At 37.1% G+C, this 27400-nt stretch overlaps 1 protein-coding gene across 3 annotated transcripts; it reads right to left on the bottom strand.

The window, feature by feature from the left end:
• Window positions 1-166: 166 nt before the first annotated feature.
• On the bottom strand, window positions 167-27400 carry ttc3 (tetratricopeptide repeat domain 3). 3 transcript variants are annotated; one of them, XM_054626073.1, is made up of 46 exons: window positions 27288-27400; window positions 23798-23865; window positions 23654-23702; window positions 22640-22796; window positions 22471-22552; window positions 22270-22323; window positions 21479-21611; window positions 21000-21085; window positions 20420-20514; window positions 20037-20099; window positions 19766-19820; window positions 19266-19425; window positions 18795-18825; window positions 18630-18720; window positions 17865-17895; window positions 17361-17421; window positions 16671-16758; window positions 16284-16433; window positions 15575-15655; window positions 14787-14896; window positions 14576-14702; window positions 13943-14065; window positions 13744-13842; window positions 13490-13582; window positions 13349-13413; window positions 12910-13046; window positions 12133-12453; window positions 10951-11226; window positions 10818-10861; window positions 9785-9835; window positions 9620-9699; window positions 9361-9516; window positions 7832-8384; window positions 7444-7512; window positions 6444-6593; window positions 6154-6293; window positions 5792-5860; window positions 5603-5699; window positions 4822-4925; window positions 4643-4727; window positions 3564-3665; window positions 2899-3101; window positions 2354-2468; window positions 1441-1566; window positions 1049-1141; window positions 167-431 (listed from the first exon to the last, which is right to left on the bottom strand). In XM_054626073.1, exons 2-46 carry the CDS (start codon window positions 23852-23854, stop codon window positions 324-326), a joined length of 5220 nt encoding a protein of 1739 aa, XP_054482048.1. In that variant the 5' UTR covers window positions 23855-23865; window positions 27288-27400; the 3' UTR covers window positions 167-323. The 3 variants fall into 3 exon arrangements, with proteins under 3 accessions (XP_054482048.1, XP_054482046.1, XP_054482047.1); XM_054626071.1 differs by lacking the exons at window positions 167-431; window positions 1049-1141 and adding an exon at window positions 1819-1942 and having other exon boundaries at window positions 1476-1566; XM_054626072.1 differs by lacking the exons at window positions 167-431; window positions 1049-1141 and adding an exon at window positions 1819-1942 and having other exon boundaries at window positions 1476-1566; window positions 23654-23699.

Genomic DNA, 27400 nt, shown 5'->3' with positions numbered 1-27400 from the left:
TGACATACTATACTATGACTTTTAATGTTGCACTATAATATTACTTTTTTTCAAAACATTCTTCGACATACTATACTATGACATTTCTTATGAAAGTTTTCGACATACTTTCCTATGACTGTATGAAATTGTATGAAAAGTCGGGACAGACAAACACCTGACAAGATTTCAAACACAAGATGCTTTAGTTTATTCAAAGTGTACAAACATCAGTCTGAACATTTTAACGATTATATTGAAATTTGTGATTAAAAAATAAGAAAGAAGATAAAAGCATAAATGTGGGTAAATGAAGGATAGGAAGATAAAGGAGGGTCAGGTTATCACGGAGCTTGGCGTCTTCGACCAGACAAAGCGGGGAATTCAGGCAGCATTGCGGGATCTCTGCAGGTAGGACAGGTGCTCTGCTCATTCAACCACGACGTTATACACTGAACACAAACAAAGGCCGAGGATTAAAACCTGCCGCAGAAACTGAGAAAAGCAGTTATGATCTACAGGTCTCACAAAAATAAAAGACCCCCTTTTCAAAGTCATACCGATCAAAGACTGAAAGCAAACCAATGGGGACATTAAAGCCTAAAATTACTAAGTACATTCATTTATATCACATTTTTTGTCAATACTTTTCAGCTGTATATAGCAAAGGATACAAGTAATATAAAGCAAAATCTTAACGTAACCTGGAAAAAAATGTTTTTTGCAAGAATTTAAATTTTAGGATGACTGTGAATGGCAGCTAATATTTAAGATATTTTTATATGTTCTTTAGGAGGGAACTTAATTTAACTTCGTATTTCTTGAATTCACTAAAAAAAGAATTCTGTGTAGAGAAAAAACAGATTTTTTTCTTTTAAATCACTGAACTCAAGTCATTAAAAAAATGTAAGCAGGACAAAAAAAAGTAAAAGAAAGTAAGATTCCTATCATAACATCCTTGATTTAGAATAAAACAGTTTGTTCGGGCATCTGTTGTTAACTCATACAACCCATGTTTAAGCTTACCAGCACCAATGCTACAGCAACAGGTTAGTTTCTCTCTGCTCACCTCGTTGTGGAAGCTGTGTCTGCACCCCAGCACACAGATGTTCCCCGGATTCATGTCCTCGTGACAGATGATGCAAGGATCCTCCACGTTCAGCTGCAATCAAGACACACACACAGTCAGAGTCGGGTCCAAACTGGAGGCCAGTGGTTAATTATCTGTTTAGATCTTACTCTAGTTAGAGATAGTTAGGTAACCCAACATAGTTGTGCAACCCCACTAATTCTACAAAGAGTGTAACACTCATAATATAAGTGTAGCCTAACATTTATCTACAACTGCGCAGAAATAACAAGTTTTAACAAAGTAGCATCCTCTGCTGAAATATTAAGCCCGTACTAATTCATACCAATACTTATTCTAGATACTAATGCATGATTTTTTTGGGGTCTTACTGCTTTGGGGTGCGTTTCTCTCTTTTGTTCCGGGAGCTGCCAGACCGGGACGACCAAAGGCGGGGTGGTATACTGAGCTTGACTCCCATGACCCATGGCGTTGGATTTGGCAGCTTTAAGCTTCTCCTGCGAGGGAAACAATCAATCAATGTGATGTGTTAGAAGATAATCAATACCAGAGGTCGTCACAGGTCTTCCAGTCAGTTGTGGTCGTCCCTTGTAACCCAACTTGGTTGTGCTATATACATTTTCTGAAATATGTTTTTATGGGCTGTACCGAATGTTTTTTTGATCACAGTGAAAAAGTTGTTTTTGAAAGTCTAAGCGCCAACAAATATGGATTGAAGCAAAACATATCACTGGGATAAAAAGACCTACTGCGTTGGCGTGCGCGTCTCTCTTTTGTCCGTGTGACTGCCAGACCGGGGCGACCAGAGGGGGTGGTACACATAGGTGGAATCCCATTTAACACGATGTTCGGTTTGGCAGCTTTAGGCTTCTCCTGAGAGGAAAAGAAGCCAAAACAATCATGAATCATTATATTGGTTATATGAGAAATAACCAATATAATCAGTACTAGAGGTCTTCACAGGTCCTCTTAACAGTTTTGGCCTAAAAAGTGCAACATACAGGATTCAGAAATAAATTATATACAGCAAACACACTCTATAGACTTGAGAATATTTCTTTGTTTGGTACATATTTCTGCTAAAAACACAACATAATTGTTTTAAATTAAGATTTAACAGACATTTTTCAGCACTGACTGCTAGGCCTTTGTTACATGATGGAGTATTGATTCATAAAAAGGTCAACAGGTCATCGGCTTAATGCAAATGACGATAAATAACTTTTGGGTTTTCCATGGGTCCATTACATATTAGGTCAAAAGTTTGGACCTTTAAAAACCTACCTGATGGTCAAGGATCAGCTGAGTCACTCCACCGACCATTTCCTGCAACGTCATGCTGCTGAGGCTTCCACCGCTGGAGGAACGCAGCTCCATTACAAACCTCACCAAGTCTGACCTGAACACAAATGCACAATCAAAGATTTTAATACCTCCATTTGTCCTACAAGTGTAAAACTCACAGATTAAATACTCAATGTTGTTGTGTTTCTTTCTTTTTTTGTGAAAAATGCCACCAAAAACAACTGAGTTTTAATATTTCATGCTGGATTTTTTTAGAAGACGACAGTAATATCTGGAAGTTTGAAAAATCCTATCATACCTGCCAATATATCATAACCAATCAATCTTGATGCGAGTCCTTAGATTTGTTCCTTTATATAAAGATTTATGACTAAAATGCTTGGTGCTAAGCACATCATTTACCTCTTAGATTTAGTGAAGCAGGAGAATAAAGAGGGAAATAGAAATAGTTGACTAGCTGATGCAGCACTGACCTGCATGCAGTCTTAAGTGTTTATAACTTGGCATTAGAGCTCCAGCGTTACCTCGTGTAGTCGGGGAAGATGCTGGCCAGTTGCTCCATAGACTTCTCAAACACAGTGTTGTGATGAGGCTCCAGATTCCTGGTCGGAGGTTTGTACTGAGGTGGAGGCTGAGCGGACGCCGCTTCAGCTGCAGACGGGGGGGTGATCGAGGCAGCGCCATGGGAGGGTGAAGATGGAGGAGCATACTCTTTGGCTGCCACAGACTGCAACGTTAAGAGAGGTTACATTTAATTAATGGTAAATAACAACAGATTTTGCAACTATTTCGAATATCTGATAGACGATGTTCTACTTTTAGAGATAATCAAAGTATTTCTGTCGCCTTTTGATCTTGTAGAGGCGCAAAAGAAGTAGTAGCAGCGGTAAATATAGAAGTAGAAGTAATAGAAGTTGTAACTAAAGTAGCAGTTATTGTAGGAGTAGAAGTGTTAACAGCAGTAAAAGTAGTTTTAAAGCAGTAGAAGTATTAGTTGTAGCAGTAGTAACTGAAGAAGTAGTTGTAGCAGTAGAAGTGGGCGCAGTGGTAGTAGTTGTAGTTATTGCTTATTTTGCATAACGAATAATAAAAAGGTGTTTATTTACTATAAAATAGAGAAAAGCCCAACATCCAAAAGCTTGTTAATAACCCGTAATATATGTTGTGCTGGTTGAACTGGTCGTCTTACTGGTGCAGCTGGAGGGTCGAGCTGGCTGTTGACGCTGACTGAAGGCGACTCACTGAGTCTTTGGCCGTTATTCACCTGATCCAGCAGCTCCTGGTACTGTGCCTGTGGAAAACATAAAGTCTTACTAAACGTCTGGATTAACACACACATCATAAGTCAAGGCATCCGGCGCAACACGGATTATTGATTTCATCTATGAAGTGACTGAGGATAATGTACACTTTTTAAAAAACTATGTCATGGGCAATTTATGGATTTATTAACATATGATAGATGGGAAATGAGGGAGAGGCCTGAGAGAGCCCTAGTCTGACCCAAGACCAGGTCCAACTTTTGGATGAATTGCCATTAAATACTGTCAAGACATTCATCATCCCCTCATAATGAATTTTACAAAAAGTCACAATTGTTGTCTATATTTAATCTTAAATTACCAAAGTCCATAATAATGTCTTAAACTTTCTTATTTTCTTTAACCAATAATGAAAACAATAAAACCTAAGCTGTAAAATTGTGTTTTTACACAATTGTTATCATGTTGACACTAAATTTAGATGTAATTACAATTACTGCAATATTGACATTAGGGCTTCAACTAACGACAAATATCACATTATAAATGAATCGTAATTATTTTCATGATTAATCCTTTGGTATGTCAGAAAATAAGGAAAAACCATCTCAACCAATCTTCATACATCTTGTTTTGTACAATATAGTCCAAAATCCAAAATATATTTAAATTACTGTAAAGTTTAGCTAGTAAAAACCAGCAAATATTCACATTTGAGATTGCAATTAATTTCTGTCATGATTTTCAGTCGGCTCTAATTGACACAGATCTGTCAAATTTTTGTAATGGAAGCAAAAATAGACAATTTAAAACTAAAAGGATTGTGATATCCACATCTTGATGTAGGAGTAATATTACATTTATCAATGTTTATATATCTTTGAGAGTGAGATCATTGTAGAGTGAAGCTGTTAAAGCCTGTAAATGCATTGTTGTACTGCGGCCTCTAACGCCTCTCAGTGTGCGATGATCTACTTGTGTTGCTGTGTGAGATGGACTCATGTACCATAGCAGTGGAGATTTTCTTCTCAACTTCTTGGACGTTAGCTCTCCAGTTGTTTCTAGTCATTTCCAGTTCTGGGGTTGGGTACCTGGACAAAGATGAAAGGACACCAAACAATGAATAAATCTGACATATCGACTGGTCTATTCCAAATAAAAGCTGAGGTTTCCCTCCTCTCCCACCTGTGAGCTGCTCCGTCCAGTTGGGTCAGCAGAGCCTTGCCGATGGTCAGCTCTCTGTAGAGGCCGAACAAACCATGTTCACGACTGCTCTCCACTACCGACACCTGCAGGAGCAAAACAATGAGGATCAAGTCATTTACTAAACTCGACAGGCAGTTATAGTTTTTGGATAAAAGACGCTGCTATTTAAACTTACAATGGAGGGTGTGTTTGCTTCTTATATGCATATTTATATGCATGTGTGAACTACCACTGTGGCAGTTCATAAATATATGCTTACATACATACATACATATACACAGTACATATACAGTATATATATGCTACATATACCGTATGTATGTGTATTTATTTCTTATTTATTTAATTATTAATCTATATAGGTTAGGTTTATTATCAGTAATATATGCATTAGCACTATTTCACTTATTTAATTAAGTTAATGTGTCTTTATTATGTTTTAAAATGAACCTTTTTTGTAAAAGTATATTTGCGTGTATCTGGACATCTGTGTATTTTTCCTTTTTCTTCTTCTTTTAAATCTATTTCTTCATTAATGATAAAGTTTATGCATTATATATTTTGCAATCGCACTTTTAATCGAGCACCCTTCAATAAACAAAACTTTACACCCACACAATTAAAAAAATGTTTGTGCTGACAATTTACAAACATTCAATTTTTCCATTTATATTCAGTGATTTGCTCGAATAAATCTCAAGACAAGAACTAACTCTCTAAATTAAATCTGCATAATTGGTTTTTAGAATTAAGGACCTACCTGAGCTGTCCGAGACCTCCTGGTCGCCGAGGTAAACGAGAGCTTATAGCGCTTGATCTCATCCTCCAGGATCATCTTCTCAGCTGCTGACTGATTGCTGAAATGAAAACAATAAGAAAAAAGAAATGAGTATAAAAGTCGAGGACCTTTAGTTTTTGCTTCACCATCAACTCTTTGCTCACCACTTACTTCAAATCAAGGGAATCCCTCAACTTGGCGTCAAAGCTGGTTTTCTTCTCCCGGATGTTTCGGGTAAGACTAGGCGTGGAAACAAGACAAAAGTATATAAAAAAAAATAATTAGAAAACAATCATTACTTGATGCTTTCTGTTTACAGTGACCTGCGGAGACTTTAATCAATCAAGAGTACCAAGATCAAGATACCAAGAAGATAAAAAAAAAAGTGCCAAACAAACGTTGTGGGGTTAGAGTATAAAGTAGAAGAAAAAGAAAATACTCAAGTTAAGTCCAAGTGCATACAATTTCTACTTAGGTAAAGCATTTGAGTTAATGTACTCCGTTACTTTCCACCACATCAGATTCACTCTCACCTCCCGTGTTGCTCCATCAGCTCTTCGATCTCCGTCTTCAGGGCCTTCAGTCCTTCCTGGTTGGCCTTCTTCTCCTTCTGGTCCTTCTTCACCTCCTCTTCCAGTTTCTGCTGGAACAGTGCCAGCTCCTTATTGGTCACCTTGACGAGAACGGACAGATATTTAGGGTTTTTGTAATTCTTTTCATTAATTTATGAAGTCTTATATGTATGCAAATATCAAATTACGGATGAATAAAGGTTTATTTTATCTGATAAACTCCCTGTTATTGTAACTGCTTATGGACCTACTTGTATGTTGGCTGTGATCTTCTTAATGTCTTCCTCCAGGACAGCGACGGCTTCTTTATGTCTCAGGTTGACTTTGTCGCAGCCGTTCGACATTTTCTCGATCTGCTGCTCCAGCTTTTTGTTTTTCTTTTGCCTCATGATGATGTCACCCTGGAAGAACAAAGAGAGGCCAAAAGAGTCGACGACAAAACTCAGTAAAAGATAACAACTTCAACACAGAGCAGGACTGATAAATTAAACTGTTATATTTGCATCAGTTTCTGTTGATGAGCAGCCGTGGAAGATTACCTCAAGAACTGTACTACTTACAGTTTACTCATACTTTTAACATCTACTCAACTACATATAAAAAGGTAAATATTGTACTTTATACGTCACTGCATTTATCTGACAGCTTTAGTTACTTTTCAGATTTCAGTTTTTCATCCTTCCCTTCCAGTGAAAACCACGTATCTCCAAATGTGTTGATTTTGAATGTTTGTGATGAATTAAAGGATGAAGATTTCTTTTATGTGTTAAGAAAATCGTTCAACTTTTTAAGCTAAATAAAGAGTTTAAAAAGCATCTTGGATCAAGTGGAATAAAGCTGAAATCAGGGCCGTTTTTTTGAGCGCATAAAAAGTTGCATTTTTAGAAATACGTGGCTCAGTGACGCTAGAATCATGTGATGATCTTATAGAATATATTGGATTGCTGTAGTAGAAACTACCCAACAGTATATAAAGGAGGTCAATTTGCACAAATTTAAACATCTGCTGTACAGTTTAAAGTTTATTTTTTAACTTTGAACATGAGCAACAGTGAGTGAACCAAAGACTTGGGAGTGGTTCACTATTCAGGATATTTTAAACCTTACAATTGTTTTTACCTAGTTTTAATGAAAAAAAAACGGGACGATTTTATTCAGTCTCTAGCTGAGAGAAGCATTCAGTGACGGACTTTTGAATGTGGGCTCTACTTAAACAGATACAGGTGATGCTTGAAGCTCCGCTGAACTCACCTGGCAGCTCTCAAAACGCTCATGAATCTCTGTATTCACTGCCACACTCCTCATCGTCTCCTGACACGTCTGAGAGACCAAGAACAAATAAAAACAAATGTCACACATTATACAGCAGACATTTGTACATTTATGTATTAAATCTAGTTTATTAAAAGTGCCAATCCTTTAGATTTCAGTCCTGGGTGATTTATAGTTATACTTTTTGTTGGTGCATGAGCTTCAAGTTTTTTGAATTGTGTGCATAGTTTCATTTTTTTGTCTGTATACAAAAGGAGAAAATGTATAGTACTGCATTTTTTTCCAGGAATGTCACCACGGACATATATTTAAAATTTAAATGAAAATCTTTGAGATAAGCACTTTCATTGAAATGTTTGGTACTAACCTGTACTTCTGCATGTTTCTTCAAAATGTTTTCCTCGGTTGTCACTGACAACGTTTCTAAAAGTCCTCCACCCAGATCCGGCTCCCCGTAGTCATTAGGTAAAACGTAAGGGGCTTGCTCTTGACCGTCATTAATACTCCAAAGGGAAAGATCCTGAAACAGATGATTCTCAGGGCCGAATACATACGGATTTGGGAGGAAGGGATAGACGTCAGTCTGTGGAGAAGAATAACTGTCCAGATATCTTGTGAAAGCAGATTCATGATCCTTATCCAAATAAGGAGTCTGACAGTCCGAGCCAGGTTCCGCTATTACATCCAAGTCATCTAGGCAGGCTCCGTGCACTGCCTGCTGCAGGGAGACGGCATGCTTTGCCAGGCCGATGCACCTCCCAATCTTTATGAAGCGAAGGGACTCCAGGAGGAAGGGCTCAAAGCCGCCCGTCTCCTGGATCTTCTGCCGAGCCAGGTGAGGGAAATACCTCAGTTCACCCACCAGCAGAGGGTCCTCAGCAACCAGCGGCCCGTGCTCCTCCAAGATCTGAGCAAAGTAGCTGCAGAGAGACATTCAAATATTTAAAATCAAAAAGGGAGAATATGCATGAAGAATAGTATATGCAAGGGTAGAATGATTACTTTTCTTGAGTATTTTAATCTGAATGCTGCTTTCTACTAATATTTATACAACAGGTTTAGTTACTTTGAAGATTCACATTTTTGTACAAAAGCGAAAATGTAAAAATAACGCTGAAACGATCTGTCGATTTACGGAAAATAAATTGGCAACTATTTTGATCATTTAAATAATATGTCATAACAAAACATTTTGTGGTTCCAGCTTCACACGTGAAGATTCGCTGGTTTTCTATTTAACAATGTTAATAATTGTAATGCATCAGTAATTATGTTGAGGTTTGAAATGTTGGTTGGACGAAAACACATTGTGAAGGTGTCACTTTGGGCTCCAAACAATCAATGGATTAATATTAAATTAACTAATAAATTTGAAAATAATCAGCAGATTAATTCATAATGAAATTGATTTATTTTATCCAAGAGAACGCTACCTGCTATTGATAAATTGTGGACTTGTGGTGGTGAAAATTTAAAATATATTGAATGAAAGTAGTTATTTTATTAATTATCACAACATTAACTGCTTTGTTCATAAAACGTTTTCAAAGTATCAAAACAGAAAAAGTACTCAAATCCTTGATTTAAAACATTAGTATCAAAAAAAATCTACTTAAAGTATCAAAAGTAAAAGTTGTATTTATGCAGAATGTTATATCATTAAACAATATTGCATTATTCTGGGTAGATTAGAAGTACAGCAATGCATCATTATATATTATATTATTTAAAAAGTCACTAGTCACTATACGTGCATTTAAATGTAGTGTAGTAGAAGTATAAAGTAGCATAAAATGGAAATACTCAAGAATAAGTATGTTAAAATTGTACTTACAGACAGTACTTGAGTAAATCTACTTAGTTACATTCCACCACTGAACAGAAGCTTTCACTTACTCATACAAACTCTCTTTTGTCGGGTCGGGGTTGTTGTCCAAAATCATTTTATAGTGACTTCTGTGTCTGGTGCTGTTGTACTGGTTCTCAAAATCGGCCACTTGCTCTCGAAGGTGACTTGGTACACTGAACGGATCACTGGGGTGAAGGAATGATCTGTCGATAAAACAAATCTCAGTGTTACACATAAAAACAGTTATAATTACATTTACAATTAAAATCAGATGTGTGTCAGACGTGGAGGATAAGGAGAACTTACAAAGAGTCATCTTCAAAAAAGTCTTGTTCCCATTCATCTCTCGGAGTGGGAGCTCTCATCCCAGACCAATCAAAAACACCCTGAAAGGAAGAGGAGAAGAAACACTTGAGAGTCGTTCTATTAAGACGTATTCTCTTTACAAGCAACAATCGCAACAATTCTCACCGTCGGCTCTCTCCGTTTCTTTTTCCGGCCTCGACTCTTCATAGGTGAATTCTGAAGTTAAAACAAAGTGAATGAGGGATCAGGAAGAGCCACAAAGTTAAATAACATTCAAGGCATTTTGGGAAATACACTTACTGGTATGTGCTAAGTGTAAAAATGATAAGTTGTGGTTTTATATTGTTAAACAAATGAGATATAACATGTAAATATGAGCACTTTAGAGGTGCTGGTTTTTGTTACCTTCAGATGAAGCCTGACTACAAGCAGTGTTCACCAAATTAAATGTGACTCCCTTTAAATACCACATGAAATGAAATTTAATTTATTTTAACTCTCACGCCAGCCAGGTCAATAATGCCGACAGTTATGTATAATGAAGTGCAAGATTTTATTGACATTTATATCATATTTTCTCAGTAATTCTACTAATACTACTGTTGCTACTACTAGTAGTGCTACTATAAGTACTAATGTTACTACAGCCGTTTCTGCTTCTATGTAGATGTAGACGTACACATGTTCCTAGTGATAATGTGACCTGGACCCAAAGAAGAAGGAGAAAATTGATGGAAGGGTTAACTGATTGAAAAAGGCAATTTAGGCTAATTGGTTATCCATTATGAGACAATGAGCTTCCTGCCTGCTGTTTGCTACAGATCTTCCAGGAAAAGGATTTATAGGTGTGTAACATCTCCTGACAGCAGGCAAAAAAAAAAATTAAAGAGTTTTGTGGATTAAATTTAGATTTTTAAAAACTTTTCAGGGACTTTTTGTTGGTGACGGTACAGATTTCAATGTTTTTTAAGACTTTAAAACGTGCAGAGACTGTGTTCCCAGTCTTTATGCTAAGCTACGCTAACTGGCAGTAACCTAATTCTTACTACACTTGTAGCGATCATCTCATCTAACGTGTATTTCCCAAATAAATGTAGAACTAGTCCTTTGAGTTTTAGTTTATATGGCAAAATTATTTTTATTATACATCAAATTCAATCCAGTGTAAAAAAATGCTATTATGTTTCTTAAAACTTACATTTTGATTTTCATCAGACTTTTTTAAGACTGAACAATTTCCATCTGAAAAATAAAGAAATTGGAGGTCAAATCATCAGCAACAAAATGAGCAGGCCTTCAAATCACATGTTAGATGAGTTAAATATACGTACCCATGATATCAAAATAGTCATCCAGTATATGGTGGCAGGTGAGATACTCGTCCCTATGCTCCTCCAGAGTCCAGATAAAGAGTCTCATGTCATGTGCTGGAGCTTGTTTTAGGTATTCAGTTACTGTCAAGCCAACGCTTGAAAAAAACTCCGGCCTAGTACCGAGCTTCTCTATAATAGCGTCCTGCAACGGGGCAAAGTTCAGCAGAAAAGCCAAATCAAGCTGCTCCAGCTGTCCTGCGTAGCGTTCAATGAAGGATTTTGCAGCATTCAGACCTAAAGGAAGCAGCAAGTAAAAGGGTAAGACTTCACGACATGGCGCTGATGTTAGAGTCCACATTTTTAACATGGCTTCTGTGTTCCACGAGAGCTTGATTGGGTCCAGAGAGGAGGACTCTACATTTTGAATGGTCTCTCATGCTTTTAGATTTTAGAAAGTCCTGTTTATAAATAGAATTTATTTGTATAAATTGTTTGTTTTGTACGTGGAAAACAATACGGTGTACAATGTTTCAAACAGACAAAAATCCCTCTGTGTGCAACAGTTCAATAAGAATAGAAGAAATCACCACTCATTGTTAAAAGAAACTGGAAGAATGTGTGTAAATAGGACAGGTTATAATAACTCAGCCTCTAACAAGGTGGAATTAACAAGCAACGCGTTTCTTTAGCAAAGCTCTTCATCAAACTTCTCAATAGAAGTAGAAGGTTAGTTTAGGGTTAGCCCTATTTGGATATCAGCTGAACTTACTATTGACTGACAAATCAGAGTTTAGACCTCTTCAATCTAACCAGTGAGTTAACTGAAGAGGTTCCAAAAGAAAAATGGACAAACCAAATATGTATAAGTTCAATGGCACAGTCATCCAGTCATGCAACACAGCAGGGACATGGACTTAATGGATGTTTGTATCATGTAAATTGTTCTTCTTTTGGTGCCAAACTAAATGTAATTAATACATTTGTTCTCTAAATTATACAGTTTTTATCATCTGTTAAAATAGTTGTTATTTAGGGATAGAAGAAAAACGTGATTATAGCTCTAAATATTTACTTTATACAAATATCCTTTATACAACACTAAAGTGTCATTTAATATACTCATGTTCCTTCAGTGTGCATACTCTGATCACTTGAACTCTGAGGACTCGTATAATTAAGAGTAACATGATCAATGCTGACCTGCATCGTTGAGCTGGCACGCCCAGGTGCTGAGTTTGGGATTTATATCCAGACAGCCACTGAGTAGTTGTATAAGGACACGAGCCCAAACCCGGTTCTTCCGCTCCAGAAGCAGCTCGACGACCTGACTCAAAGTCTCCAGAGGCTCCTGCTGCCAGTTCAGTATCCTCCCAGCTATCGGGTTCCCCCTGGAGAGGTCCAGCTCCAGCCAGGGCTTCAGACTGTCTGTCAGGAGGGACACGTGGAGGCTCTTCTCCTCTCTCAGCAGCTCCATGTTCTGGCTGATCTGCAGAAGAACTCGATCCTTGTACAGCAGCCAGGCTGTAAACACATGTGGATACAAATAGACTGATCAACACTTGATTGGCTGGTTGTTGGATTCAGTTGAGCTTAGAGCTGCACGCTAACTTCTTTTTAGACACTTTCCAAATCAGCCGCCCAAGAGTTTGGTAAATAAATATGTAACAATGTGAGTTTAAGGGCAACTTTGGCATTTTTCTACCTGGATAAAAAATATGTCATAAATTTTGGAAATGATTACTTCCATCTTTGTCCATAAATCCTGACTTTATGACTATACAACGCTCTGGAGTTATTGAAAACGTTTGGATCACAAGAGATGAAAACAACACTTACAAACTACAAATCATATCATGCTAATAATATTAGAGTAGCCAAATCTGTATCTGCAACTTCAGAGGAAAAAAATAATTAATGAAGCTTCAAACAGTTCAGTACAGACAGACAAGTCAGACATGTTGATGTTAGAAGCCGTACCTTTCTGCTGACTGTGAGTTGCAGAGTCGTCTTTCTGCTGCAGGATCTCGTCGTTGATCGCCTGCTTTTCTTGAAATGACTGCTTATGCTGCTTCCTCATGAGCTTGTGCTCTTCCTTTGATTTTAACTTCTTTAGACTTTAGAGAAAAAAAAAGAGACAAAGGCAGGTTATTTAGAAATCAAGTACTTGTCAATAAGTATATGATCCTTTAAAGTAGGTGTTCAACAACTGAACCAAACTACATTGGTTCGACTTCAAGCAACAACTAATTTAAATATCAAACTTGTTTGATTTTATTGTTTTACAATATCACATAGTCAGAGTCACTAAATGTCTTGTCCAATAAGCTACAGTTGTACCAATCAGGTTTTTTGCTGTGAAGGCCAACTAATCCCTGCAGCTACACAAAGTCACCATCACGAACTGTACTCGACTCACCTCGTGCATTTCTGATTCACTTTGGGCTTCTTAGGCATCTGTGGTCTGGCGATGGAAGTGTCAAACTGGAGAGAAACAAAGACTCAGGTCAACAATGATCCTGCGATGAAGCTTCACTTCACCTGCAGAGCATCACCTTACCCTACACTTTTGCAGCCCTGTCGGACAAAAGATTCTGATACTACAGATTTGGCCCAAACAGTCTGGAGTCAAACACGGCTCTTGCAGGAAATCCTGAAACAAAAAAAAAAAGTAATAATTTAAGACTAGAAGCTAACGACTTCTGTTCAAAGTGAATAAAACACACTTACTCTGGATACTTTTTTCAGGTTCTTTGTGACGTTTGCAAACCCTATGATCATGACGGAAAATCAAGAAATACGTGGAAAATGTACCTTTTCATTCTTTTCAAAGAACGATGTCTTGAGGATCTTCCAACAGGCGGTGTGGTATTCAACAATGCAGCTCTTACAGCAGCATATTCGAATGTAGCCCTAAATAAAAAAAGAGGCATATGTGTCATTATAATTATTATTCCTTGATAGTTGAATTCCAAATCTAACATATCTTTCTGTTTTTCTAGCTGCCACTTACCTTAAAATCTGGGTCAGTCAAGTAGATTTCAGCTTTCAAAGGGTAGAGGCATTTCTCAAGTCGACAAATGGCTTTAGGAATAGGAGGAAATTTACACAACTCTATAGCACGCTCCAGAATTTCCTAAAAAAGGAGAAAATACAAGTAGGGTAAACCGCATATGCAAGCACAATTTGTGTATGTTATTCTACTTACTAAGTGATTTATGCTGTGATAAATGTGTAGATCTATTTAAAATTAACTGGATATTGCTCTTACTTTATCAGCTTTTACTTTTTTTCCATTTCTTTCAGTGCTACTTTTATATCCTTTTTTGTATTCTATTTTTTTTAATTTTATTATTATATTAATTCAATATCTGTCCCTAGAGTTTAATCAGCTTAAAACAAGAATAAGCGCCTAGCTCTAACTTCAAAACCTAACTACTTCCTCATCCCATTTAGCAAATCAATTCTTGGGTTATGGCCAAAGCTGTGTGTTGTGAGGCCACAGTGACCTTTGAATACCAAAATCTAATCAGCTCATTCTCAAGTCCACTGCTATCGCTGGCATGAAGGCATAAAAAAAAGTTTTCTACGTCCAAACACTCACATGCAACGAAATAATCTTTTTAAACTCAAATGAACAACATACCGTAAAATACTCCGGCTGTGTCTCCTTGACGATCTCTTTCGTTAAAGGCCAGGTGAGTTTACCCGGTGTTATTCGATTCCTGACTGTCTGCAGGGAATCTGAAAACTGTTCCAGGGCGAGTCCAAACCTGTCCATAGATGAATATGTTTACCACAACAAAAAAGGTTTGAATCAGTCACACAAAACCTGTATTGACTAGAAGCCGCTGTACCTGTTCTCTTTGAGATACACCCTCCCGATGGCATAGTAAACCAGACACTGGAACGTCCTCTCCTCAAACGATTTGATCTTCTGCAGAAGTCTTTGTGCCTCTCCGAGTTCCTGTGTTTAACAAAATCAACCACACATGTAACGACTACATTACAGGACATTCAGTTACAATTCAAACAATGTTATATACTATTTAAATGAACACGTTATCCTGTCCATACAATACCAGCTTGACTGTTCTCCATGTTCAAAGTAACGTCAAGCTTTTGTGGCAGGAGATGACAAACTCTTGTGCAGTAATGCATCTTATAATTTCTTTGTTTAAACTATTTATCTGTACTATTTATGTCCTTGTGCTGCTGCAACAACCGGATTTCAACTCTGGGAATCAATACAAATCTAATTTTATCATCATACATATGTAGAAACTATGACACGGACTGCTGTGGCCGTTCAGGCCTAAAATGTCAACTAATTATAAACACATGGGGAAAAAAACAAATTATGATTAATGATTCCTTAGTCTGAACTGCTCTTCTACAGGTTGTTCTAAAATAAAAATCAGGCTCAAGCTATACACGTAATTAATTCCCTTAATTAATTATGTGTAAATAATGAACACATTAGTGAACTTCTTTTCATAAAAAGGGCCTGTATGATTTTGTTAACCATAGGAATGGTGTCTGGGTAAATGGGTTTAGACAGTTTAGTGTAATATTTAACATCATTGAGTTGTCTTTATTCCTCCCATAAATACTATTCTCTGTCCATAATTCCCTTATGAGTTACCTCAAGCTGGCCAATTTCTGTCAGAGCTGACGCGCGGCCGTACAGTAACAACAGTACATCCAACGTGGAAAGTCCAAGATCCTGAGAAAGTAAAAAGAAAACAAATGATATCTTTTGCAGCTCAACGGAAATCCAGTAAGCTTTAAACTGCCACAGATTATTTGAAAGAACGTGTGAGTGTGAAGAGAACAGCCAAAGTAAAAAATAATAAGTAATTATTAATAAGTAAAAAAATACACAGGTTGATTTCACAAATTATGTAACATGTAAGATACATTTTAATGTTGTTACTGGCTGCAATAGAGCTAATTTTATTCATTTTTAAACTGTTGGTTGGATAAATTCATTGTATAAGAATGCATTCCTTTCAAATACTCATTATAGACTTTTAAAATCTTTATCTGCAAAGTAAATAGTAAATAAAGGCCTCAGATAAATATGTAAGCATCAAAAGTACAATATTTTCCTCTAAAATTAAGTGAAATAGAAGTCGAGAGTTGAATTCAATCAATACACTCAAGCAAAATAGAAGTACCTTAACTTGTACAGTACCCTATTCTTTACCCCACAAAAAGGGTGCAACCAATTCATGTCCTGGTGTGACAAACTGAGAAAGAAGTCGAAAAGTAAGTCTCGAGCCCTGATTTAGGCACATCAATTGTAAAGCGTTACCGCTTTGGCACTGGGTTGCTCATCAGTGATGTTTTACCTTGGGTGTGCTGGTTTCCAGTAGGACCAGTGCCTTCCTGAAGGCCTCCTCTGCGTTGCGGCTGCGTAGGTCGGTCAGAGCAGCGTGTGCGTCCTGCACCATCGATCTCAACTCTTTACACACGGCCGCTTTATCGTCTGCTTTCTTGATCTGATTGGATAAAAACACATCAAAGAGCAGGTCAGGTATCTTATTTTAATGATAATGTTTTAATTTAAAGCTTATTTATATTTGCTAAAGAGTTAAGATGCTCTTAAACACAAGCTTTTAACAAATAGTAGTAAGTGTGTTCTCTTTTGATACACAGTGTACTGGAAGTCTTAACACCACACTCATGACTAAAGACAAATGCAACGTGTTGGTCTTGTGACAGAAGCAGAGCCGTACCTCATTTTCAGTCTGAATTTTGTTCTTTGGTTTATTCTTTGCTGCCGGGCTGCTGGGAGCTCCTTTACCATTCTTGGAAGAAACCTCACTGAAAGCACAGAATATTTAAATCAGCTAAACAGTCTGAAAGGAAGTATTTTTTTTACCCATGATCAGATAACGAAAAACTAAATTAAATCAAGCCACAATGTTGATTCTTATTATGTTTTATATAAACTTACAGGCTGGAACAGTCTGTCTGAGGTTCTGAGAAGTGTTGAAAATGTAAATGTAAATTAAAAACCTTCCTTATCAGCGAGGCTTTTGATTAAGGATGCTTTATAAACAGTATTTACTGTATTTTTTTTTTTAAGTTGTAAAATTGTGTTCTATTTTTCTTTCATTTTATTATTCATTTATTTTATTGTATTTAATTTGTACAATTTTTAATCTACTTTTATTCTGTGCTGCTGAAAAAAACGGTATTACTGTTTTTTATTAATTTCATACATTTTATTGCCTTTAATGCATTGGTTTCAAATTGTTAACTGCACTAACATGTATGAAAGATGCTATACAAATAAAGTTTGATTGAGTGAGTTTCACTTTTTCCTACTGTGGGTCTGACAAACCGACTTCCATTTCTTGCGATGAAAAAGGCTACTTTGTGTCATATAATGCATTCATTTTAGTCGAACTGCTCCCACTAACCTTTTTGATGGTTTCGCGTTTTTAGTGCTGACCTCTGCCTGTGCAGTCCTTTCGTTTTTCACTGGAGAGACAGAATATTAGCCATGAAGTTTTTTAATGCGATGAACAAAACATCTTAACTTCAATTTACATGTACAGGTATTTCACACCACGAATATCTATAAAAACAACACTATAACACAGAATTCAAAAAGACTGCTTGCTAGTAAACATGGATGTAAACAAAAGGAAAAAAAATGGATTTGTATTTTATGAGAAAGAAAATGAATATAACAGTATCAGTTTGTTCGATATCAGTCTGTTTTATTGAGTCCACACTGACACTGAAAACAGGGCAGCTATAAATAAATCAATGTGTATTTAAGGATAGGAGACACTTATTGTGTACACCCGAGTACACAAATAATATTCAGCTTGTATGAGTTGGACAACGAAGAGCCAGCACAACCAGGGTCTGAACCCGGGTCAGAAAGACAAGTGTAAGAACTTGTTGTACAAACTCACCTGGTTGCTTTTCCAGTTTAACTTCTGGGACCTGCCAACACAAAAGTTAATTATTAACACTGAGCGATATCAAACTTCAGCTATAGCCACACAAACACAGTGTAAGTGATTCAATCATATTCTAAACGCTGGCTGCTACTCTAACAAAACTCACGATTATTTTAATTATCGATCTGCTGGTCTTTTTTTTTTTATTTGGTATTTGTATGATGAATAATTTTTACCCAGAATTAAAAAAAAATAGATTAAAAAAATAGAAACAAGGGCAAAGAAACTTTAACATTTACTAATACTATAGTACTAAAATAGATATAAAAAAATGTATATGGAAATTTAAAATCCTGTTATGATAAATAGCAAAAGCTTAAATTAAAACCTTTAATTGAAAAAACTAAATTACTTTAAATATTAATAATTCAATATTTCCTGTATTTCTCATGTATTGGTGATAATTTTCATTTTTAATGATGCATTTGAATTTTCTAAATGGCAATAAAGGCAGATTATTGCCTTTATTGGATATTAATAATCAGGAAAGTGATTTTAATGCAAAATTATTATTTTTATTCGTTTTTTTCTTTTCAACATTGAACATTGATATGATCTTGAGTACTAAAATGATGATGTTTTTTTGTTTTTTCTGCTTGATCAATTAACAAAACTGTTGCTGATTATTTTCGACCGACTAATCAATTAAATATTTCAGATCTAAACAAATCAAAGTTTGCTCCATGGAACTGTGACGTGACAAAAAGAGTTACAAACCTTATTCTGTGGAGAAGGATCAATCTTTTTAACACTTTTTACAATCTGTGGTTTTGGCTCAACTGTGTGAACTCTGTTGGTGCTCTCTGGTCTGTAGAAAAAAAGCAGCATTTATTAATCAAGTTGCTGTTTATTCTGTTAAATGTAAACAAGTTGAACCCATACCTTTTACTCTCGGTTTTCTTAGGCTGCCCAACTGAAATCAAAGCACATAAACACAAGTTTAATTTATGGAGGGACAGAAAAACAATGAAGGATTAATTTAACCCAGATTTGTGATCAACTGGTTATTTGTCCTCTATGATAAGCAATAATCTGATCTTAATTATATCTTAAAAAGACATACACTTGTATAATGAAAAACCAAAGTTTCTGCAAGAAAAAGCCTCCAGATGTAAAGTTGCTTTTCTACGTTTGATTTTTGAGCTGTATCAAAGTGAGACGTGGACACCCTGAAGTATAGAGACGACTCACTGACAACTAAATCTGTCTTTTAAACACAGTATAATGTCGAGTGTTTACTTCATGTGTAGAGTAGTACACATGCTCTTTGGAGTACTTTTTCTGTTTTAGATGGATACAAAATAAAATGTGATTGAAGGTGCGGCTGTGAGCATGACAGTGCAGCGAAAATACCTTTGGGGTCCGTCAATTCAGTGAACTTCAGATGTTGTTGTTCCAAATCTTTCATTCCAACGTGGTCGTTTTTACACAGACTCCGGGCCGTATGGTTTGCTTTGATTGCCTTTTTGACCTCTCCCAAGTTGAACAAAGCCTCACAGAAGCGGTAGTGACCCTGCAGACAAAAACATGCATCACTTTCTTGCTCTTAATAATTGTGTGTGTTTCCATTGTGACTTCTATCTGCTCAATGTGAATAAGCTACATTTATTTTTGAGGGAGAAATTGAGTGATTCTCACTGTAATTTCTGCCTTAAAACCCATGCTAACAATGACAATGCTAATAGATGTTTACAATGGTGACCATCTCAGTTTAAGGTGTTATCATGTTAACATTTACCAATTAGTCCCACTGACACGTTTGGCTCAAGGCATCCTTAACGTCTGCGTTATACATTTTCTCAACATAACTACATTAAAGTTGACTGGATCAACTTATCAAAAGGGATAAGTACCTTTGCCCAGTGTGGTTTTAACAGAGTGGCACATTTTCCATCACCAACCGCTTTTCTTTAAAAAAAAAAAAATGTAAAGTCATGTTTGTGTTAAAACATTTCTTGTTACCTTTGATAAAAAACAGCATTAAAACAAATTTCCTGCTCAACATTCACTCTTGCTCTAGTGAGATTTGTAGGATTCACTCACATCTTTTAAGGTCAAAGTGAGTTTTCTACCGATTCTCTGTACTTCAATTACTTACAGACAAAAGGAATAAGTGGTACTTACAGATATTCCTTACATCGGATATAGCATAATGCTCTGTTTCCATAAACTATGTGGTTGGCGGGGCTGGATGGAGAAAAAATGTTGCTGTTAGTTTGAAAAGTACACAACTTTACCAAAGTAGTAGTTACACCTAAACAACCTAAAACAATTACCCTGCAATTTATCTTCTTTGTGAAACTTGTGGTATTTATTGTAGGTAGAGTCAGAGAAGTGATAAATCAGCTCTGAATGCAGTAGTTTGAAGTGGTTTTGTATTATATTCATGTAGTAATCAAATAAGAGTGTCAACAAAAACAAAAATACCCAAGCATCACAAAGATAGGGCCATAATATTTGAATGTATTAGTGTACACTTAAAAGATCATTTTAGAATATTAACTTACTTATATTTGAGGGCTTTGGAATAAAAGTCTTCAGCGACGTCATAGTGCTGTTTCTGAAAGTTTTCATTTCCTATCTTCTTCATTTCTTCACTTATCTGGATGAGGAAGATGACAAACCAAATATTATATTCCCTCAGGTACAAACAAACATTTACAGAGAGTAGAGTTTTGGGCTGACAAGTTTTATTATTATTATTGGATCTGTACTTATCTGTCCAAATACAAAATTCAGCGTTGTGTGTAGGTGCAGGGGTGTGGTTAAAATTGAGTCACATTACTGAAGCTAAAGATGTTCTAACAGCTGTTTCACTGTTACTTTAAGTCTTATTGTAAATACAGATGTTCAATTTACCACACAAGTATTGCAGGTACTTTTATGTGTTATCAAAGTAGCTAATGAGGGATCTACAGTGATTATTAATCAGATACTTGTCAATAATTTCTATCTAAATCTAAGTTAACACATAGAAATTAACACATAAAAGAACATAAGTACAAGTTACAGAAAACACCAATAGTCCGTTTAAGCAAATATCAAGTTATATCAGCGAGAGTGGGGTAGATTGTGTCGTTGTCTTACCTCTACTAGATTGTCGGTGGGTCCAGCCAACAGTGACTTCATCGTCCTTTCCAAGTTGGTACCCATTTCCTGAATATAGTTAGCAACTGATTGAAAGCGAGAGACAAGTGTGTGTGTGTGTTAATTATCATAAGAGTTCTAACAGGCTTCAGTGTTAACACAAGTCATCAAATACTGCATATATATAATATATATATAAATAATATATATACATTATTAAAAAATATATATTATATATAAATATATATATTATATAATATATAAATATAATATATATATATATATATATATATATACGTACACACACACACACACACACACGTGTTGTACAATATGAAATGCAGTTGTTTGACAGTTTGAAATACAAAATTGAATAAACCCTTCATTTATGTTTTCCTATTTACATGAATTAATAGAACTCTCTCAATAAAACAGAGCACAGTGTTAAAGATGCTTGGTTGAATGGTTCAGTATCTTACACTCTTTGAAGACGATTTGCACGGCCGTGTAGCAAATGTGCGCCTGGCCGAGTTCCAGGACGCGAGCGCGGATGCCGGGTTCTCCTGTTCGCTCCAACCAGTGTAATGCATCATCCAAAACCCCCACGGTATTCTGATGGTACAACGACAGAGAGGGAAACATTCAACTGTGTATATTGATTACATAGGCAACGACAGAACAAGTAGGTACTTATAATAATAATAATAATAATAATAATAATCAATCCTTTATTAGATTACATAGGCAACGACAGAACAAGTAGGTACTTATTCAACTGTCTGATGTTTTTTTACTGTTGCAGGTGGTTGCACAGTGGAAATTTCTAGGGGAACACCAATCTGATGTTCTTCTCCCAATACCTCAACTCAGGCTATTTTTTTAATACTGAAGATTGATCTGATACCAGTGCCTCTTTTTTCCCCAAATTTAAAAAGATCTACATGACAATGCAGTGGACATTTTCAAAGCCACAACTATATGACACAAATGTATATTGTTATTACTCAATGATTTCAACAAAATGCAGTCAAAATTCCAGATTGGATGTGTAAAAGCCACTTGACATGAACAGATATACACACATATATGATTTACGTCCCTTTTGAACTGCGTTGGATGTATGGAGGTTTTTATACAAATAACTATTATATTATTAACCAAAAGCTAGAGAAGGCAGCCATGCTTCTGCAATTAATTGAAGTACACATACTCTTATTCATTGATAACCTTTTGTATATTCAATGCACACAATCACTTATTCCAGACTTACCAAGTTCAACATGTTGCTTATCGACACAACCTGCTTAGATTGGTCCTTTTTCAACTGGAACAGAGATGCATCATGTCAAATAACTTACATACTCAGGCAGTGAGTTTTACTGAATTATTATCTTTCATTAATATCCGAAACAAAACTTTTTGTTCCCAGTGGTTCAATAGTCTACACTGAAATACAACAATGTCCACTTACAGTTCCTTTATCCAGAGCGCTGAGGATTGCCTCCAGGATTTCTATCCTGTGCAGGTGCTTCAGACTTATTTCTTCACTGCCACTAGAAGGGAAAAGTTACAAACTCTTTAACAATCTAAACATTAACAATTTAAATGTTTAGATTGATCCCAATGATGATTGTACTTACTTTGAGACCAGACCTAATAGCAAAGCATAGCGAGTCATAGGGTCCGCCTCGTCACGTATCATCAGAATTGGAAGCCAGAAGGCACAAACTCCCATCAGCTGCAAGGCTTCATTTCTGGTATCCATAGGGATAGAAATCCATCGTTCAAACACCTCCTCTAAAATAACAAAAACAAGCAGAGAGTATATTTAGTTTCACCGAGCTGAGAGCAGCATAGAGAATGTACCATCGCAATTTAGGACAAAATATAACGCCAAATGAAAAGTACATGTAAGAAATGTTCTGTTGACAAAAGACTTCCAAGTCGGTCCAATTTAAAAAAAAAAAGATTCTTGCTTCATTAGAAAACAGATGATTATGGTGCAGCATTTCATGCAGCATGGAGTAAAGACACATAGCTATCTGCACCTCTCTGCTATGCAACCCAAGAGCAGGGATTTTATTAGCATATGATTTCTGGCGTAACCAAAAGACAAGCGAGACAATACTAAACTGGATCACAAGGCCAGGAGGGGCCGTCCTGGTTGAGTAACACTGAAGTGTAAAAGGTCCCATTGTAATGGCAACAGATCGGAAGGGAGAGAGGCTGAGATTCTGGAACAAGTCCAGTTCCTGTTTGAACTAGGGCGTGCCTCTCAACAACTCACTAGACAGCAGTCTGATTATCAAAGGTATGTCTCAACACAGTTTACACTCATACGGGTCGACACTTAATACAGAATAAATAAAGAGAGTATTATAGTTCAATAAAAAAAATCATATTTTCCTTTACGAGTAAAAGTAGATTATGGAATTTCTCAGCATTGCATTTATTTGTAACTTGTAAAAGAACTCCAAATGTTATAACATATTAGTTACACCTTGAACAAACCTCCCAATCTTCAGTTTGTATGGATCTCAGATATCACTAACATGAGCCAACGTTCTTCTTGCACATGTATCCTTTATGTCAAATGTTACTGTATGTGCTGCCGGATAATATGAATGGTGTATTAAGACTTATGTGTTCCTTACCTGATGGACGGAGGGCAACAACTGTGTCATTTTTGGTCAAAAGTTTCTGCTAGGAAAAAAACAAAACAATTATCAGTGACATTTATAAAGAAAACAATATGTTGGCTGAATGCTCTTATTCTGATTATTAGTTTAATAACTCACAACACTCATCCGTTCTCTTATGTCCGACCACTCATAGTCAGAATCAGAGTCCGACATTTTGTCCAAATCTGTGAGAACATTTGCATGAATTACTGTCATCCATTCTTCAAGAATTGCAGCAATGAATTCGATTTGAATGTGGCAGGTTGTTGATTTGAATTTATTTCACTGTATGAAAATCAGTTGCAGAAAAGTGAAAACAGATGATATTTTAGCAAAACATCGTCTGTTTTTATTTCTGTCAAAGTTACATTATTGTTGTGTAGTAATACAGCTGCACAATAACGTGAAAAATCTGCATAAATATTGTACTTTATACTACTTTTCAGATTACAGTGACTTTAAGTTTTGAGAAAAGTCTCCTTCTTCTTAAGCCACATAAACTACTAAAAAAAAGCATCTTGTATCATACAGAAAATGCATCATCACAAATGAAAAGTTGACGTTTTAGAGATCTGTGGTTGTCACGGGACAACGACGCTGCAAACATATCACAGCATTTTTCTGTCCCCACAGTGGTGGAATAAACTCCCCACTGACGTCAGGACAGCAGAGTCGCTGCCAATCCTTCGGCGCCGGCTGAAAACTCTTCTCTTAAAGAAGTACTACCCTGAGCCTTCTGCTTAGCACTTATTGTATTCCTATTAGTTTGTTGCACTTATTGTATTCCTATTAGTTTGTTGCACTTATTGTATTCGTATTAGTTTGTTTCTGTACTTTTGCTCTGGTTTATGCTCTTAGATGCTTGTTTTAAGAAAGGAGATGCACTTATGACTTCTGGTGACTAGTAGTTCTCTTGAATACCTATGTTGAATACACTTATTGTAAGTGGCTTTGGATAAAAGCGTCTGCTAAATGACTGTAATGTAATGTAATATGATGATTTCACAGAATATGATGCATTGCTATTGCAACAGTATATACAGTTTAAATCAGCACAACCTTAATCATCTACAGCAGTAAAATGCAACATACACATTCATGTATGTTGCATTCACATTCACAGAGGATGTGAGGGTCTAAAGACAGAGGATGTGAGGGTCTAAGGACAGAGGATGTGAGGGTCTAAGGACAGAGGATGTGAGGGTCTAAGGACAGAGGATGTGAGGGTATAAAGACAGAGGATGTGAGGGTCTAAAGACAGAGGATGTGAGGGTATAAGGACAGAGGATGTGAGGGTCTAAGGACAGAGGATGTGAGGGTTTAAGGACAGAGGATGTGAGGGTATAAGGACAGAGGATGTGAGGGTCTAAGGACAGAGGATGTGAGGGTCTAAGGACAGAGGATGTGAGGGTCTAAGGACAGAGGATGTGAGGGTATAAGGACAGAGGATGTGAGGGTATAAGGACAGAGGATGTGAGGGTCTAAGGACAGAGGATGTGAGGGTCTAAGGACAGAGGATGTGAGGGTCTAAGGACAGAGGATGATGTTTAGGACAGAGGATGTAAGGACAGAGGATGTGAGGGTCTAAGGACAGAGGATGTGAGGGTATAAGGACAGAGGATGTGAGGGTATAAGGACAGAGGATGTGAGGGTATAAGGACAGAGGATGTGAGGGTATAAGGACAGAGGATGTGAGGGTCTAAGGACAGAGGATGTGAGGGTTTAAGGACAGAGGATGTGAGGGTATAAGGACAGAGGATGTGAGGGTCTAAGGACAGAGGATGTGAGGGTATAAGGACAGAGGATGTGACAGAGGATGTCTAAGGACAGAGGATGTGAGGGTCTAAGGACAGAGGATGTGAGGGTATAAGGACAGAGGATGTGAGGGTATAAAGACAGAGGATGTGAGGGTATAAGGACAGAGGATGTGAGGGTATAAGGACAGAGGATGTGAGGGTCTAAGGACAGAGGATGTGATGTGACAGAGGATGTGAGGGTAAGGACAGAGGATGTGAGGGTATAAGGACAGAGGATGTGAGGGTATAAGGACAGAGGATAAGGACAGAGGATGTGAGGGTATAAGGACAGAGGATGTGAGGGTATAAGGACAGAGGATGTGAGGGTATAAGGACAGAGGATGTGAGGGTATAAGGACAGAGGATGTGAGGGTCTAAGGACAGAGGATGTGAGGGTATAAGGACAGAGGATGTGAGGGTTTAAGGACAGAGGATGTGAGGGTCTAAGGACAGAGGATGTGAGGGTCTAAGGACAGAGGATGTGAGGGTCTAAGGACAGAGGATGTGAGGGTCTAAGGACAGAGGATGTGAGGGTCTAAGGACAGAGGATGTGAGGGTATAAGGACAGAGGATGTGAGGGTATAAGGACAGAGGATGTGAGGGTGTAAGGACAGAGGATGTGAGGGTATAAGGACAGAGGATGTGAGGGTTTAAGGACAGAGGATGTGAGGGTATAAGGACAGAGGATGTGAGGGTATAAGGACAGAGGATGTGAGGGTATAAAGACAGAGGATGTGAGGGTATAAGGACAGAGGATGTGAGGGTATAAGGACAGAGGATGTGAGGGTATAAGGACAGATGGATGTAAGAGAGGATGTGAGGGTATAAAGACAGAGGATGTGAGGGTTTAAGGACAGAGGATGTGAGGGTGTAAGGACAGAGGATGTGAAGACAGAGGATGTGAGGGTCTAAGGAAAGAGGATGTGAGGGTATAAGGACAGAGGATGTGAGGGTCTAAGGACAGAGGATGTGAGGGTATAAGGACAGAGGATGTGAGGGTATAAGGACAGAGGATGTGAGGGTCTAAGACAGAGGATGTGAGGGTATAAGACAGAGGATGTGAGGGTCTAAGGACAGAGGATGTGAGGGTAAGGACAGAGGATGTGAATAAAGACAGAGGATGTGAGGGTATAAGGACAGAGGATGTGAGGGTATAAGGACAGAGGATGTGAGGGTATAAGGACAGAGGATATCGCATGTGTACAGATTGTAAAACCCTCCGAGGCAAATTTGTAATTTATGATTCTGGGCTATACAAATAAACTGAATTGTATTTCAGTACTTTTACTTAAGTAATAAAGCATCTAAATACTCCTCCCCCCCTATATTAAATACTTTAAACCCATTTCTAACATGGTGTGGGGTGTGGTGCAGTGTAATAATAGCTCTCTTATTGTTAACATTACTCACATCTGGGTGTGTTTCGTTTCGTCCCTGGTCAGAGAGGAATAGAGAGCTACCACCACCACCAGTCACATGCTGAAGGTGTATTTACACCTTTAATGTCATTTCTTTAGAGGCACAGCTGACTATTTCTAAATAAACAAACAGTGTGTGCAATAGAGTGCATTAATAAAGTCTCAATCTATCAATAAAAAAAACCTGTTTTTGCACTAGTTTAAGCAGCTTGTTGAAATAGTATCTCTGGGCAGTGACGTCACTTTCAGCCTCCTTGTTATTGGTCCTAATGTTAGCATAGTTAGCTCATGAGCTAACCTGCGCAGAAGAAGATGGGATATATATATTCTTAACTTTACCCAGTTTTTATAAAAGAAGACACATATGAAAGGATTCAAAAACACAACACATACCTGGTGATATTTATCGTGCAGACACCTAGCAGAGCTCGCTCGTCCTGTTCATGGTAGAGTGCGGAAGTAAAAAGAGAGAGATGGTCACGTTGTGCACGCAGCGCCGCGTGTAA

This window comes from Anoplopoma fimbria, chromosome 24 (assembly GCF_027596085.1).
Source record: "Anoplopoma fimbria isolate UVic2021 breed Golden Eagle Sablefish chromosome 24, Afim_UVic_2022, whole genome shotgun sequence".
Lineage (NCBI taxonomy): Eukaryota > Metazoa > Chordata > Actinopteri > Perciformes > Anoplopomatidae > Anoplopoma > Anoplopoma fimbria.
The sequence above is the reverse complement of the archived record's forward strand: the minus strand, read 5'-3'. Positions and strand labels throughout refer to the sequence as shown.